Source organism: Coffea arabica, chromosome 11e (assembly GCF_036785885.1).
Source record: "Coffea arabica cultivar ET-39 chromosome 11e, Coffea Arabica ET-39 HiFi, whole genome shotgun sequence".
Lineage (NCBI taxonomy): Eukaryota > Viridiplantae > Streptophyta > Magnoliopsida > Gentianales > Rubiaceae > Coffea > Coffea arabica.
Genome location: NC_092331.1, coordinates 58,326,617 through 58,342,547, shown reverse-complemented (window position 1 = coordinate 58,342,547; position 15,931 = coordinate 58,326,617). Strand labels below are relative to the sequence as shown.

Below are 15,931 nucleotides of genomic sequence, written 5' to 3'. Positions count from 1 at the left end.
CAAGCAGTGGAAAATATATATGGAAAATATTTCACTTGAAAATTATGTTTTATTTTCAATAGTTACATAATTACAGTAATCTGTGATAATGGAATAATATGATAATGATAATTATGAGACAAAAAAATTTGTTTTATTGCTCAGGGCACATTCTTCAAATTGGTGGGTCTCGCTCAGAGTTACTTAAGAAACGCGTGCTAAATTTTCTTCTCTTTGCGCTTTTAGGATAGGACTCGGGATAATGCCTCTCCGTTTTCTCAAAAGAACGCGTCTACACAACGCTTCCTAGGATCCGGTGGCATAGAAATTGAAAGAATCAAATTTTAGAACTCATCGGCTAACTATTTCTTTTTGGGTAAAAAATCTAAATTGTTCTCAAACTGTATAGTCAGTCAAATTTTGATCATTCAACTATTAAATACATATTTTTACCTCTCAAACTTGTAAAAGATATACTCTCCACCCACCCTTTTGACCAAAGATACTTTCAGAAACATTCCTGAGATTTATGATAATATCACTTGATATCTTTCAAGTTTTAGGAATATTACTTAACACCCATACCAGTGAAATGGGACCATTAATCACTATCATAACATATGAATTGGCAAAATTACCTTTGCTAGTTTAACAACTTTTAGGCAAAAAATTATGGAATAGAAAATTTTTAGGTAAATAATATAAATCTTATATTGTAATCAATTTGGTAGAAAATCAATATAAGACAACAAAAAAAAGGTTGAATTGGGAGAAAAATATATTTTAATGATACAAGGTTGAGATCGTTACAAAAAATATGATTTTAGGAAATGTTAGTAATATTTTTAAAACTTTAAGAATGTCAAGTGATATTAACAAAGATCTCAGAGGAAGTTTTTAAAATTATCTCTAATCAAAAGGGTGAGAAATGTACCTTTTACAAGTTAGGGACAAAAATTATACACTTAATAATTGGAGGGCTAAATATCTATAAGGTTAATAATTTGAGGGCCGTGCCCATTTTTTGCCCTTCTTTTTTCAACCAAGACCACCTCCTTGCGGGCTGATGCCGGTGTTAGACTGATTTCCCTGAGGGCCGCTGCAACCCCTGGTATAGAATCTACTATTCTCATCCGTCATATTTTATTTACCTCATTAGTGATTGTAGTATTTCATTCGTTCTCTTTGCTGAGAATCTTTTCAGCTTTTATGATATAGCCCACCAAATGCTTGATAGAATGTCATTTGAATACATATCTGAAAATTTCTTTCTTTTTTGGAAAAGAAGGTTAAAATCAAGTTTAATGCTCTGTGCTTTGAATGCAAAGTGTTTTAATTTTAGAATTGTGTCTGAATATTTTGAAGTACTTTCTTTCTTGTTTACCAATCCCCTGCTTTGGGAGATAACAGGAACAGAAAAATCCCATGTGCCATGAAACTAGAAAAATTGTACTGCATATTTTCTCTAACATTTTAGTAAGTTTTTTTTTGGGGTAAAGAGTATGTATTTGATTAGTTAAATATGAATAATGTTGTAGTAGACTTCTGGATTGTTCTACGATCTTTTTGAGGACGTAAATTCTTTCTGAATTTTTACTGCCAAAGGTGTTGTGTGAAGTAGAGGTGATAAAAAATGGAGGCATACTATCATGTCTTTGATAAAGGGAATTGACATAGGGGAGCAGTTACTAAATCATTGTAAGATTTTAGCTGACAATACGGTCCAAGAACACAGCGCATCTTTTTTTTTTTTTTTATATAAATTCTCTTATGATTTAATGGATAAATGATAGAGATATAACTTATAGTTGATACAGGAAACACGTTGAAGGACCCTTGAGAATGTGAGTGTATGCAGGTCATAACTTCACACAACATTCTTGTATGGAGATATTCTAAGCGTCAAGTCATTTGAATGCAAGAAACTCCTTTTGCTTCTCGGGATGAAATGTAGTTTATTTTTTTGGAAGGTTGGGAGGTTTGGAGGTGAGGGGAGAGAAGGGGGGTTGGAAGTGACGCTATAACTGATCAATACTGTGTACTGTGAGAAAAGGGAGCTTTGTCTGGAAGTGTTTCTGAAAGTGTGGTTTGTACACCCATCAGGAGTTCGAGTCTCGTCCTATGAACTGTAGATTGTTAGGTGCTGACTGTTGTAGGTGCTATTAGTTCACCCCAAGTTTGAGATCCTATTGTTAGAAAAAAGCATTATTTTCTAGTATATAGTCTTCTTCTTGTTTCCAAGCTGTGTAAACTTGTAAGTGGAACTTCCTTAATGCATGCAATTTTACTTGAATGTACTCTTTTATTTTGAACAGATACAGGAAAAGACAAGTGAAGCACGTCCATTTCTATTGGGATGGCATTGGTTGTTATATGTGGTCAACCAAGTAGTGGGAAGTCAACTGCTGCTAGTTGCCTGGCTGAAGCTCTTAAAGACACAGAATCAAAGCCTTCTGTCCGGATTATTGATGAAACTGCATTTCATCTTAATCGCAATCAAAGTTATGCTAACATGACTGCTGAGAAGAATTTGAGGGGGGTACTTAGATCTGAAGTCGATAGATCTGTGTCCAAAGATACCATCATAATAGTGGATTCTTTAAACAGCATAAAGGGTTACAGATACGAGCTATGGTGTTTGGCCCGTGCAACAGGAATTAGATATTGTGTGCTCTTCTGTGATGTTGAGGAGCCCTGCTGTAGAAAATGGAATCAAGAGCGCCGGGAGAGAGAAGAACCATCATATGATGATAGAATCATTGAAGATTTGGTTAGGAGGTTTGAGAAACCAGATAGAAGAAATCGGTGGGATTCGCCATTGTTCGAGCTATGGCCCTCTAGAGACGGAATTGAAAAGTCTTCTGATGCTATGGTAGAAGCTGTTTCCTACTTGACAAAAAAGGTTGACTCAAAAACTAGGGATGTTAAAATTTTACAGCCAACAATTGCAACTCAGAATGCTCGGTCGTCAGAGGCTAATTCTCTTTATGAGATGGACAAGGCTACACAAGGAGTGATCAATGTCATAGTAGAAGCCCAGTCCAAAGCAATGGGTGGTCCTATCAGCAGCGTGTCGCTCGGGGCAGATTTACCGAACATCCACATAGGAAGATCAGTTGGATTACCTGAGTTGCGTAGGCTGCGGCGAACTTTCATAAAATTAACAGGACAATCAAGTTTAAGTGGTCCTCCTCCACCTTCCGATGCTGATAGTGCAAAGAGGATGTTTGCGGATTATTTGAATAGAGAGTTAGGTGCTTGATGAAGAAGTAACTGGCATATAATCAATCTCTTAGACAACTTCAGAAATGAGCCTGGGTTGGTTAAATTGTTTCGTGGCGCCTAACAGTATTTCCCATTTTCCATATAAACAGAGGTCAGAAGATACCTTCATAGGTGCGTTTGCTTTAGTTATTTGTAATCACGAAGCTGGTTATTGGGTTTTGCACCCTAGATAACTGAAAGCTGCAAGACAGAAGATCCTGTCAAAAAGATGTATTCTTCAGAGTTTCCAATAGGTTTTCTATGGATTGTGACAATAAAAATATGTGTAACGGTTTCTAAGATTTGGGCTGTATGAAAGCGATGCATGCATACATGGGTGTCATCATATTTTGGGAACGGGGAATGTGATTTATTGTGCAACTTCACCTAATCACCTGGCATAATCTTGTACTGTGTTATTGACTCGTAGCCCCCTTATTTGTACTTTTCTTTCCCCCATTTTGTCCCTATAGACACTGACTATATACTTCTATTTGTGTTACACAACTTTGCTGCTGGTCTCCTAAATATGCCGTATTATACATGGCACAGCTCATTTGCCTTTGGGTCTTCTTGGAGTCTGAGCTGGCGAAGCCGGATTACCTGCAGCTAACGAAAGAGTTAAACCCCAGTTTCTTGCAGAAAGTGACCAATCAGGCATCAAAGTTCCTTAATACGTTAAATTATACTTAAAATGTGTTAGACTGGTGCGGATTTGTTGAACCAACCAACCCAGAAACCATCATTCCCCTTGACGAATGCATTTAGTTGCAGCATTAGTGTTGCTGTGATTTGAAGGAAAATCATCCCAAATCGAACAATACCTAGTTTCTTGTGGGGGGGTTGGTGCTGCTGTCCATCCTGTGAAGTTCTGTGCTAGCAGAGTATTTTTCTGTTCATTCATTGCCGTTGGTGGTGTTGGTTCACAAAGATGAAACGAGTGGGTCATCAGACCCGAATTATTTTATGTCCTCAGTGTGATATTGGCCATTGATATTTCAAGACAACAATCTATTCTTCTGATTTTGAATGATTAATCAATTAGTAAAAACTAAAGTGATATCGGGCCATTGATTTTTGAATTGTTTTTTCAAGACAGCAATCTATTCTGCAGAATTTCAATGATTAATGATGGACGGCTAAAGCTCGGTACAGCACATTCTTTATCTGTCGGATGTAGCAGAACCGGATCGAAAGCCGATGGAAAAAAATAAATACCAAGCAACTGCTAGTGACAAGTGGAAGAAGAAAAGAGGTGACAAGTAAGCAAGTGTTATCATTTTGTCATGCGCCATTAAATAGATCAAAACTTGGGATAATTTTAGAAACGTCCTGTGAGGTTTCTATCTATTTCACTGGTCTTTCTCCTGGTTTTAAAAAATTATACTCACCTCGATTGAATTTAATTATCTTGTAACATTTAGACCCAATTAATAATTAAACAGTATATTAGGAGAGAGGAGATAATATGATTTCATCATTGTTCCTCTTCTATTATATTATTTAATTAATTCAAGAAAAACACTAAAATTTGTTATTTATCATTAGGTATCAAATCACATATAGCATCAAAAATAGTGTATCGTTTTATATTTTTCACTTAATATAAGATCCAAATTATTCTTTTCACTTGCATATCCATTGTCAAATACGATCAACAGCAAATAGTCAAAAAATTTGCAACCAAAATATTACAAAAAACAAATTTTAATATCATAAATATTATTGTCAACATATAAAAGTTAGTTATTGAGTTTTTCATGGTATTAAAACTCGCTCTTTGTAATATTTTGATTATAAATTTTTATTAATTATTTGTTATTGATCTTGTTTTACAATGAATTTGCAACTGAAAAAAATAATTTAGATCTTACATTAAATGAAATATATAGAATGATATACTATTTTTGATGCCATATGTGATTTAATGTCTGATGATAAATAGCAAATTCTAATGTTTTCTTTAATGTTTGGGTTAGTATTAAATTAATTAAACATTTTAGTAGATCAGAGGCAATAATGGAATCATATTATCTCTCTCTTCTAATATCATTTTTTAATTGACCTAAAGGTTACAGGATAATAAATCTCAGGGAGGTTAATATAACTTTCAAAATCTGAATGGAGATCAGTGAAATAGTCAAAAACCTCAGGAGAGGTTTCTGAAATTATCCCTTATCTAATCCTACCGGTAAATTGTTTATAAGTGGTTTCACAATTATCTACCAATAATGAGCGAATTATAGTTGAAACACAAGTTGATTCCATTTACAATATCCCTACCCAAAATTTCACTTGTCAATATTCCTGTCCATTTCTTTTTTCCTTTTGAAATTGATAGATATATTATCCATCCATGAACAGGGTGGTTTAGGCTTCTAATAATGGACAATTACAACGGAAAACGACTCCCATAGAATGCCAATTTTTGTAATCCAAACAAATAAAATAGTCACATCATACTTATCGTATGAGAAAGATGTATATATTAAGATTGGGACATCATCATCACTTTGCTTTTGATATAACCCCCGATTGGCATCATGACCGTTGTTAGGCCACAGTTCACTTGTACATTCAACAGCTGCAACAAGATACAGGTATAAAGCCCTAAATTAACAACATTAATTAATCCAATTAGCTGAACAAGTCCTCATCCCACTTATAAAAAATAAGTAATATACACAAATAGTAAAACTAAACAAGAAAAGGAAAATCCCTACGTCATCCGAAGAATACTTTGTCATAAAATGGTCGGCTTACTGGTTCTATGAGTAAGAAGAAATTCCATTATTTCTCAATTATTTTAGTTGTAATATTATTATTCTTTCTTTTATTTTTTTCGGTAAGCAGAAGGTTTTGAATCCATGACCTTCTACTTACAATTCCTTCTCTTTATCATCCAACCGAGCATAATAAAATCAAAACACGGCATGATCCACTAAAACATGGCAAATTCTATAGTGCCGAAAATAATATTTATCGACATTACCAGTTATACTAAAATTAAAAAAATTAGTAATCAAAAGTGGTAAATTGGTAATCTTTACGGGTAGGATCGACAATCTTAATATTGAGTACTAGCGTGATGAGTAATGAGTTCAACATCCTGAAACTCAAACATGGAGTAATGGATCTGATAGGTTTGTTTGAATTGCTTCATATTTCCCTAATTTTATTTGCTTACATCATCTTTACAATTTTCAATACACCTTTTTATCTTCCCAATATCTTTTTATCTCACATACATCATATTACAAAAAGTGCTACAGTAAAAATAACCCAAATAATCCCAAATAACTTACAATCCAAACAGAATGTAAACTATTGGGTGGTGTAAATCAAAGAGTACCTTACAAGTATATTTTTTTTTTTAATAAACACTAATATATACATTCTACCCTTTCTCTCTCTCTCTCTCTCTATATAATATATATATATTTTTAATATATATATATAGACATATATATATATATATATCACACACTACCCAAAATAGCAAATCTAAATTATATATATTAAAAAAAGGCCCTAGACGCTCCAATAGGGGAAAGGTAAGATTAAGATGATGCTAAGAAGTAAATATGAGAGACAAAAGACTAACAATCTCTCAAATTCATCAATGGTTCTACTTTCATTAAATGAAATGAGTCCTTTGTTTTTGTCTCTCTAGTAATCTATCTCTCTAGTTGTGCGAGCCTGAGTATTTGGATCTGAAAATAAATGCTACAACTCTAGTGCAAATATACTTCCACTACTGCAAGAACAACAGTTGGCTGTAACTGTATTTATATTTCTTCCCAAAAATAGAGAAGAAAGAGAAAAACAGAGCAGCCCACAAAAAACCATTTGTCAATGGCCAATCCCAACTCTGCTTAGCATTCTCAACGGTCAATCAATCAAATATATACGTTAAGTTTAACGACCAGGTGAAAATGAATGGAACCTTTTGTCGTTTTTTGATTAATTCTGCTTGATTTTAAGTTTGCATTGCTGTTTTAATCCTGCTGATGATTCTTTCGCATTGTCGGTTGTGGATCTGATCTGGGTTGGGATCTGATTTTCTCTTTCTTTGAGAAGTGGGTCCTGGAAATGGGTTTTAATTGTGGTTGTTAACTTGATAAAGTTCCTTTTTTTGGGCGGTTTCGTGATAATTTGTGCGGTTTTGCAGGTTGATCTGGGAGGTGAAATTGTTGAATTTTGGGATACTCGTTGGTCGAGAAGTCAGAATTCTTTTCTTGGTTGGCATATTTCCTGTTTTTCTTGGTTGGAGGAGTGGAAATTGGTATTGAATTAGGCGTTGGGGTTGGTTTTTGTGGTATGGTTTCCTTCATTGCTGCCGGTATATTGATCAGAGGAATAGGACTGATTTGTAATTTCTATGGTTTAAAGGAGGCTCAAACTTTGAGTTGTTCCAATGTTAGTTGGAATTGCCTGGTTTTCATCAGGAAATATATGTAGGAGATTGTATCTGATGATAGGGCATTGTTGTCGTAGGTCGAGGAGATTTAAACTGAAGCAATAATTCTGTGGAGTAAAAATTTTTTTCAGCATTTTTGATAGAAGGGCTAGCAAAACTTGGATATGAGAAGCCCTTGGTTTAAGAAAATTTCTATCGTCTTTGGGCCTAGACCACCACTTAATTGGTTGCTTTTATGTGTTGTGATTGTCCTTTTGCTAGTTGCATTATTGGGGTCTTCTTCTTCAAGTGCCTTGAAATCTGTGACTTCTGTGGCAAAATCTGACACCTACAGAAAGTTAAAACAGCAAGCAACCAATGATTATCTGGAATTGAGGACTCTTTCTGCTGGGGCTAATAGGATAGAAGTTAGTCTTTGTGGAAAGGATAGAGAAAACTATGTGCCTTGTTACAATGTATCTGCAAATTTGCTAGCTGGATTTAAAGATGGGGAGGAGTTTGATCGGCATTGTGAAGTGTTGCAAGATAGACAGCATTGTTTGGTTCGTCCTCCCAAGGACTACAAAATTCCTTTGAATTGGCCTACAGGGAGGGATGTGATTTGGAGTGCAAATGTGAAATTGTCCAAAGACCAGTTTCTTTCATCTGGTACCAGGACAAAGAGGTAACTTTTATCTATCAATATTCATAAAGCTTTGAAGCTGTTAAATTTAGTACCTTGTTGAGCTGATGCTATTGCATTGTCACACAATGATCTGATTAGCAACTTAACCAGACCTTTATTTGCAGTGTGTCGCACAAACATCAAATTTGAGTTCTGTCTTGATATTGCTGCTGTTGTCTGCTTTTGTTTCCTTAGATTTGATCTATTGCTACTTTTCTAGGCTAATGTTAGTTGAAGAAAATCAAATTTCTTTTCACTCGGATGATGGGACTGATGATGTCCAAGACTATTCCCACCTCATAGCAGAAATGATTGGACTCACTAGTGATACTGAATTCCATCAAGCTGGTGTAAGTCTTGCTTTTATGATGAATGTATTTTCCTTTTGGTTTCTCTCTCTTTCCTTTGAGGGACTAGCATTTGTTGAACTTCTATCCATCTTTCTCAATAGCAACTATAGCTATCTAAGATCATAGCAGACTTCTTATTGTGTTTAACAGTTTCATTCTGCTAAATTGCAGGTTCGCACTGTTTTAGATATTGGATGTGGGTTCGGAAGCTTTGGGTCTCATTTACTCTCCCTCAATATAATGGCTGTTTGTGTAGCAGCATATGAATTGATGGGTAGCCAAGTCCAATTAGCCCTTGAGAGAGGTCTTCCAGCGATTATTGGCAACTTCATTTCAAGACAACTTCCGTTTCCATCACTAGCATATGACATGATTCACTGTTCTCAGTGTGGTATTGTGTGGGATGATAAAGGTAACACCGCAACCTGGAATTTTCTTTTAGCAACTTGCCATGATATAATGTATGGGGTTAATTTTGGCTTATTTGGAGGACAACGTTTTTTCTGTCATCTGTCTTAACTGAAACAGACTTAACTGCTTGTACAGAGATATACTCTGATCTTTCTATTACACTTCTGACTAATATTATGATTCTCGGTGTCTGTTATTGTTTTAGCTTTATGCATCCTCAGTTCAGAAATTAAGATAACTGGACAACACAACTGGGATTTCTTTTTTGGCAGTTTCTCTGGTCTCTTGCTGCTTGACTTGATGCTATTGTTTTACTCAGATATTCTAAACTTTGTAGCTGAAACGTATCATTTAGAGTTGTACACGGAATTAGGACTACAAATTTAAAAGTTCTGGAGAGCAAATTTTATCATAGTTTTTTCTCTACTTAGCTGGGGACATTCTACTTGGTGGAAGCATTAGAGCTTGATGCAGAATGAATTGTATTAAATCTTGAGTTATGTTTTAGTCTTAGAAGAAAAACATGTCACTGCAACCTTTCCTCTGAGGTGCAAAACGGTTGGTTGGAATTTGTATTTTAATGTTTATGCTTTAGGGTGCTTGGAAGAATAGTCGCTTTGGATGAAGTGTAAACTCAAATGGGAAAGCTCCAAGATTTAAGCTTGATAGAAGTGTGTGCAAAATGGTATCATGTACCTTTTGTATATGAAATTACTTATAAATTGATCCATTTACACAATTAGTAACTGATATATGATCTTTTGCGAATATGCATTCATTTATATAATGGTTTCTCATGATTCAGATGGATTGTTTCTTATCGAAGTTGATCGTATGCTTAAGCCTGGAGGTTACTTTGTTTTAACCTCACAAATTAGCAGGCAGTATGGAAGTTCTGTGAATCCCAAAAAAGGAAGCATGTCAACTCCAATTGAGGAATTTGCCCAAAACGTTTGTTGGAATTTGTTAGCAGAGCAAGAAGAAACATTCATCTGGCAGAAGACTACCGATGCTTTATGCTACACATCAAGGTGAGGTCAATCATAAAGCTGATTTTACATCCTGGAATCATGCTTTTCAAGTATTGGATAGATCTTCCTTTGGAAGTGTTTGCTTCTTATTATAATTGTCCAATGGAAATTTTCCCTCCTTTGTCCACCCCAGCCTTCCTTTTTTGCCCCTAAGAACAAATCATAAACTTTCATTCTCCCTAACCCTTTATAATTTTTTTATTTGTTCTCAATATTTCTTGGTTCTTCAATATAGCAGGCAGAAGAAAGTACCTCTTTGCAAAGGAGAGGACACCCAGCCATATTACCACCCACTGTCACACTGCATAAATGGAAAAAACAGCAAGCGTTGGAATCCCATTCAAAACAGATCTTCTGGTTCTCTAAGCTCCACAAAACTTGAAATTCATGGAAAGTGCTATACCAATATGATCTTGTAGCTGTTATGCAATTTTTTATTACTTATATCCATGTACTTTATTCTACAGGGACCTTCTATGTTTTAGTTTTGAAATATTCAATTTATTGATAAATCTGTTCTAACAGGAGTTCATCCTGAAGATTTTTTTGAAGACTTGGAATTCTGGAGAGCTTCTTTGAGAAACTATTGGACTCTGCTCTCTCCTTTGATATTTTCTGATCATCCAAAAAGGCCGGGTGATGAAGATCCATTAGCTCCATACAATATGGTTCGTAATGTGATGGACATGAATGCTCATTTTGGGGGTCTAAATGCTGTATTACTCGAAGCTAGGAAATCAGTTTGGGTGATGAATGTTGTGCCAATGGGAGCACAAGATACATTAGCTCTCATCCTTGATCAGGGTTTTGCTGGTGTCTGGCATGACTGGTAAGATTTTAGGACAGGACTCTTGGTAAAAACTATTTGATCTAAAAATCAAATGATAGTTTTATAGCACTGCTGTGGCTATCTTAGATACATAGAAAACCAAGTTGTCCTAAAGAAGGCTTGGTATAATCTGAATTTTAAGAGCACTTAGATACTTGTTGAAAATTTTGCCTGAACTTACTATCATTTCTGAATATATGGGATGATTTAGTACTCTTGGATTTCAATATTGAGTTTTGTCAACTCATCTCCAATGATGAGGTGAAAAATGTTCGGTATATCCGGAAAGTCATGCTGATGCACTGTAGATGATAGGAAAAATTATTCCTATGACAATCCAAGAGTTACTGAAAACATATTCCGTTTCCACAGTCTGGTGGAAACTGAATCCGGAAAAAGTAAATCATTTTCATGTTCAAGCTGGATTTTTGCTTCATCTCATCTTTAATGCAGTTTTTACTTTGTTCTGGTGTCCAAAAATTTCTGGTCATGTTCTTCATTTCTAAAAATATGTCCTTGTCTATATGATGTTCTTTATTAGTGCAGGTGTGAGCCATTTCCTACATATCCTCGGACGTATGACTTGCTTCATGCCAATGGCCTTCTCTCACACATTGCTTCACAAGGATGCAGTATGATAGATTTACTATTTGAGATGGACCGTATCCTACGCCCTGAGGTAACTAAATGTCCCTGATTTTTTTTCAGGCCTATTTATACGTCCTACCGAGTCAATTTCTTATGGAGGTTGTGTTTAACATATGAAGTGCTTCTTTGGAGTTACAATTCCACATGTATATATGGTTATACACATTCACATTTCAAAGACAGCTACGAAAATTCGACCTATACATGTGTGTATGCTCGTGTGCCCATATTTTCCTATTCTACTGTGTGACTGACTGATATATAATGTACAATAATTGCTTGCTGCAGGGGTGGGTTATTCTTTCTGATAAATTGGGCCCCATAGAAAAAGCACGTAGTCTAGCTATACAGATTCGCTGGGAGGCCAGAGTAATTGATCTTGAGAACGGCAGTGACCAGCGCTTACTTTTATGCCAAAAGCCATTTCTAAGAAAATGAATACCTGGTACAGATATCCCAGTATTCTTACCGTCCAGGCGTTTTTAAGATCTGGTAAGTCCTCTTTTGATCTCTTCCCTTTTTCAATAATGAGTTTTTCTTGTCAAGCTTTTACGCATGTGCCCAATCAAGCATCTGAATTGCCGTGCGGGCGCAGCCATAGAACAATGTTTTTTGTCCGCTTTCCAATCTTCTGTCTTTCTTTACAACTCAATAGTTCCTATGGTGTTTCCATTATATCCTATTTATTGTATACCAGGGCGTGAGCCTTAAAAAAGCTGATTACACGAATCTGCTTGGTGTTCCGATGGATCAAAACGTAGCCCCCCCCAAGAAGATGGCTCAGACAATTTTGGAAGCTGTAGAGTAGAGGAAGGTTTGCTGAGGTAGCCCCCAGCCCAAAGAAAGTTTTTTTCCTTTTCTTTTCTTTTGCCACTTTTTCCCCCTCACTGGTAAAGAAATCTGTAGTTATTCGTCCATCTTAATTTTTTCTCCTTGTGGTTTCATATTGCTTCATTGATTCTGTAATTTGATTTGTCTTTTGTAACGAACAACTTCCACGAGTGAAAGTGAATGCTACAAGCAGTGAAATGTAAGATTCAATGTTATAAATGCGAAAGCCTCATCCAACGTCTTCATCAACACTTGCCTTTTTGTCTTTAAACCATTTTAAGACTTACATTTTGCAGATGCTATGTTCATATCCATACCGCCTTGGCAGCCCATAATTTTTAATATTCAACGAGTTTTTTTTCTTTTTTTGATAATGGATTCAACGAGTTTGTATGCGTATATGATTCCACATCAATTATAATAATTCACGATCAGCAACTATTGACAGGGCAACCGGTCCTCGAGGAAATACATCTACAATTCTCCATCTAGCCAAAGATATGATGGAAGAGCAGAGAAGAATTATTTTTTGTATATTTAAAGCCAATAGGATTTCTGTACAAAGGTGGGGGTTACATCAACCAGGATAGGACACAAGCCCATTGCTGTGCCAGATTCTTGAAACAGATCCACCTGCGACCTTAAGCTGGCCAGAAATGGGGTATTTCTTTTTGTACAAGGAGTACCACATCTGCAAAATGGGAATTGTAGTTCAGGCAACATATTTTCAAAAGCCACCGTACCAGATCCATTTTCCTAACCTGACCTTCAAGAACAATCTGAAATGGCCTTTACACATAACAAGCCAGTAAAAAGCGTACTCTTTCAACTCTATTCAATTGGCTCAACTGTTCTGTTTCTCCTTCGATCCCTCGTTGCCATTTTCTCCCCATACCTAGCAAATATATCAGCTAGATCAAACAACCCAACCTCTCTTAGCTTCTTATTCATCACCTCAAACATTATCACACCTTCTTCATTGGAATAATAATGCAAGAACTTATTGTAGTCAAACCTTGGGACTTCAAGTCCTCTATTCATCACTCTCTCCACATATTTGGTTGCTTCCAAAGACTTCCCTGCTTTCACCAACCCCCCAACGAAAATGGTATCAAAATTCACTAACGGATCAGATCCCTTCCTCCCTCGCCTCCCCAAATGTCCTTGCAGCAACATAACATACGTATGCATTGTTGGCTCACAGCCCTTCTTTATCATCTCCCTAAACACTTGTGTTGCTTCACTTGCACTTTTTAATCTCAAAAGCCCCTTGATCATCCCATGATAAACACTAATATCCGGTTCTTCGATCCCATCAACAACCTTATAAGCCTCCCTCACCCTTCCTCTACTCATTAGCCCATAAACTATAGACCCCAACGTAGCATTATCCGGTTTAATTCCTCTCTCGCGCATTTCCTCAAACACCACATAACTTTCCCCCAACTTCCCCTTCTTGCACAACCAGTGGATCACAAGCCGATACGTAGACACCCCCAAATCGTCCATCCTCTTCACCCTCATTGACTGAAAAAGCTTCATCCCATCACCAAACTTATTATTTTTAAAAAGGGTCTCCAGCATTATCTCAACTGTATCGATATCTGGCTCAAAGCCTTCATCTACCATCAAATTCCACAACTTTGAGGCCTCAATCAAATTCCCCACATCACAAAAACCATAAATCAGCCACCTATAGGTAATCCAATTCGGCCTAATAATATCTTTCAACTTGACTACAACGTAATTAGCCTCCAAAACAAGTTTTCCCTTACACAGAGCCTCAACTACCTTATTCAGAGTATCCAAACTGCAAACAAATCCAAGCCCATTCATAGTATGGAAAAGCTCGACGCATTTCTTTAATTCTCTAGCAGAAGCTAGCACTTTCAAAGCAATGATATAAGTTCTAGTAGTAACCAACCGAAGACGGCCGATTTCTTGAAGCAAGTTCCAGAGAAGGTCTATGTTTCTTGCCTTGCCAACGACATCAAGCATCTTGTTGAAGGTGATGGAGGTGTGGTGAAAATGGGGTTGGCTTTGGGTGAATTGGTGGAATTTGTAGACGGGTCTCCATGAATATGGGAATTTGTTGCAGACTTGGAGGAAAAATTCATGGGTTAGGTGGAAAGGGGTGCTGGTGAGGCTGTTGTGGAGTTTGGAGCCTGGGGAGTTCTGTTGTTGGTACAGGATTGTGCAGACTCTGAGAAGGTGGGCTTCGTTTACTGGTGTTATGGGACTGGTGGGATGAGGAAGAGTTGTGGCGGTGGAGGTGGTGGCAGCGGTGGTTAAGGGTCTCAGGTGGTGGTGGTGGAAGGAGAGGAGGAGAGTGGTCAGCGGTTCACGGAAGGTTTTTGGTCTGAGCATTTCGTTTGATCACTCTTAACTCTGAGCACAAAATCAAATGCTATTTTTATTACTTTTAGACCCTTTTCTTTTTACAAAGAAAATCTACACAAAAAAAAAATTGTTGAGGGTAATTAATCCGTGAAACATAGATAGCGTTCAGGATGATAATTGTTTTGAGGGGAGAGTGAAGGTTGAGACCATTTTCTTAGGTAGAAATAGAAGGTTCTGGCTGACTTATACAAGTATGAAAGAAAAGAGGGAAATTTTATACAGAAACATGAGAAAAAAGAATTCACTAGTCTTTTTTAAGGTGGTGTTGTGAGAAATAAAGGACGGCATTTGAGGTGCATTTGGGAGTGGCTTCGAATATTGCTGCGGAGCTATGGGGAATCATACATGGACTACAGTTGGCCTGGGAAGTTGGACATAAGAGAGTGATTGTCGAAACAGACTCAAAGGCAGCGATTTTGCTTCTGGACAAGCCACCTCACTTAAGCCCTTACTCTAATCTGCTAAAACAAATTGATCAGTGGAGACACAAGGAATGGGAGGTAAGGATATTACATATTTGGCGAGAAGGAAACAATAGTGCGGATTGTTTAGGTAAAGATAGCCTCAATAAAGAGTCAGGGTTATATCGTTTACAGAGTTCACCGAATATAATTCGGAGATGGATGAACTTGGATATTGCTGGAGTAACCACCCCGCGTTTAATATCTATGTACTGAGCTGCTTAGCTTTCCTTGATAAAAAAAAAAAAAAAAGAAATAAAGGAAGCCACTCATGGACCCTTTTTTTTCCTTTTTTGGGTTGACAAGATATACATATCAAGTGTGTCCATATTTTGATTTGGTCTGATGGTGGTTCAATTCCTATTGATTCAATTAAACTTCCCTAAAATAGGTTATAGTAAGAATAGGAGTAAGTGTAAAGTAAATTGTTGCTTACTATCAAAAAAAAAAAAGTAGACAAGTTCTTAGCGTTTAAATATTAACCAAAATGGCCAATATAATTGTCCAAAATGTGCGAGTAAAATAAAATAAACTAAAATAAAATAATTCAATTTCTTTTTCACTTTAAGGAGAAAAAAAGAATGATGAAGATAAAGAAAATGCCTGAGAAAGGGCAGAATAAAAATGAAAAACAATGGTGGCA

General features: G+C 36.4%; 3 protein-coding genes across 5 annotated transcripts; 2 read left to right on the top strand and 1 right to left on the bottom strand.

Annotated features, from left to right (window-relative positions):
- The first annotated feature begins 932 nt into the window (after positions 1-932).
- On the top strand, positions 933-3,600 carry LOC113717911 (protein KTI12 homolog). Its single transcript, XM_027242757.2, has 2 exons — positions 933-1,090; positions 2,295-3,600. The coding sequence occupies exon 2, from the start codon at positions 2,336-2,338 to the stop codon at positions 3,239-3,241; it is 906 nt and encodes a 301-aa protein (XP_027098558.1). The 5' UTR covers positions 933-1,090; positions 2,295-2,335; the 3' UTR covers positions 3,242-3,600.
- A 3,181-nt stretch (positions 3,601-6,781) lies between these two features.
- On the top strand, positions 6,782-12,676 carry LOC113718890 (probable methyltransferase PMT5). 3 transcript variants are annotated; one of them, XM_072072314.1, is made up of 10 exons: positions 6,782-7,172; positions 7,415-8,327; positions 8,548-8,677; positions 8,849-9,089; positions 9,894-10,119; positions 10,355-10,511; positions 10,647-10,948; positions 11,490-11,627; positions 11,885-12,088; positions 12,294-12,676. In XM_072072314.1, exons 2-8 carry the CDS (start codon positions 7,828-7,830, stop codon positions 11,584-11,586), a joined length of 1,653 nt encoding a protein of 550 aa, XP_071928415.1. In that variant the 5' UTR covers positions 6,782-7,172; positions 7,415-7,827; the 3' UTR covers positions 11,587-11,627; positions 11,885-12,088; positions 12,294-12,676. The 3 variants fall into 3 exon arrangements, with proteins under 3 accessions (XP_071928415.1, XP_071928414.1, XP_071928413.1); XM_072072313.1 differs by having other exon boundaries at positions 6,784-7,172; positions 10,358-10,511; positions 11,495-11,627; XM_072072312.1 differs by having other exon boundaries at positions 6,784-7,172; positions 11,495-11,627.
- Positions 12,677-12,928: 252 nt separating this feature from the next.
- On the bottom strand, positions 12,929-15,429 carry LOC113718891 (putative pentatricopeptide repeat-containing protein At1g26500). The gene has a single exon (XM_027243818.2). It carries the CDS (start codon positions 14,792-14,794, stop codon positions 13,259-13,261), a length of 1,536 nt encoding a protein of 511 aa, XP_027099619.1. The 5' UTR covers positions 14,795-15,429; the 3' UTR covers positions 12,929-13,258.
- Between the last annotated feature and the right edge of the window lie 502 nt (positions 15,430-15,931).

What these genes read in the sequence shown, in the direction of transcription:
- LOC113717911 (XM_027242757.2), top strand. Translation starts at nt 2,336, where the DNA reads ATGGCATTGGTTGTTATATGTGGTCAACCAAGTAGTGGGAAGTCAACT.
- LOC113718890 (XM_072072312.1), top strand. Translation starts at nt 7,828, where the DNA reads ATGAGAAGCCCTTGGTTTAAGAAAATTTCTATCGTCTTTGGGCCTAGA. An exon ending in TCTGGTACCAGGACAAAGAG is followed by an intron (nt 8,328 to 8,547) that starts GTAACTTTTATC and finishes CTACTTTTCTAG; the next exon opens with GCTAATGTTAGTTGAAGAAA. An exon ending in ACCGTATCCTACGCCCTGAG is followed by an intron (nt 11,628 to 11,884) that starts GTAACTAAATGT and finishes TGCTTGCTGCAG; the next exon opens with GGGTGGGTTATTCTTTCTGA.
- LOC113718891 (XM_027243818.2), bottom strand. Translation starts at nt 14,794, where the DNA reads ATGCTCAGACCAAAAACCTTCCGTGAACCGCTGACCACTCTCCTCCTC.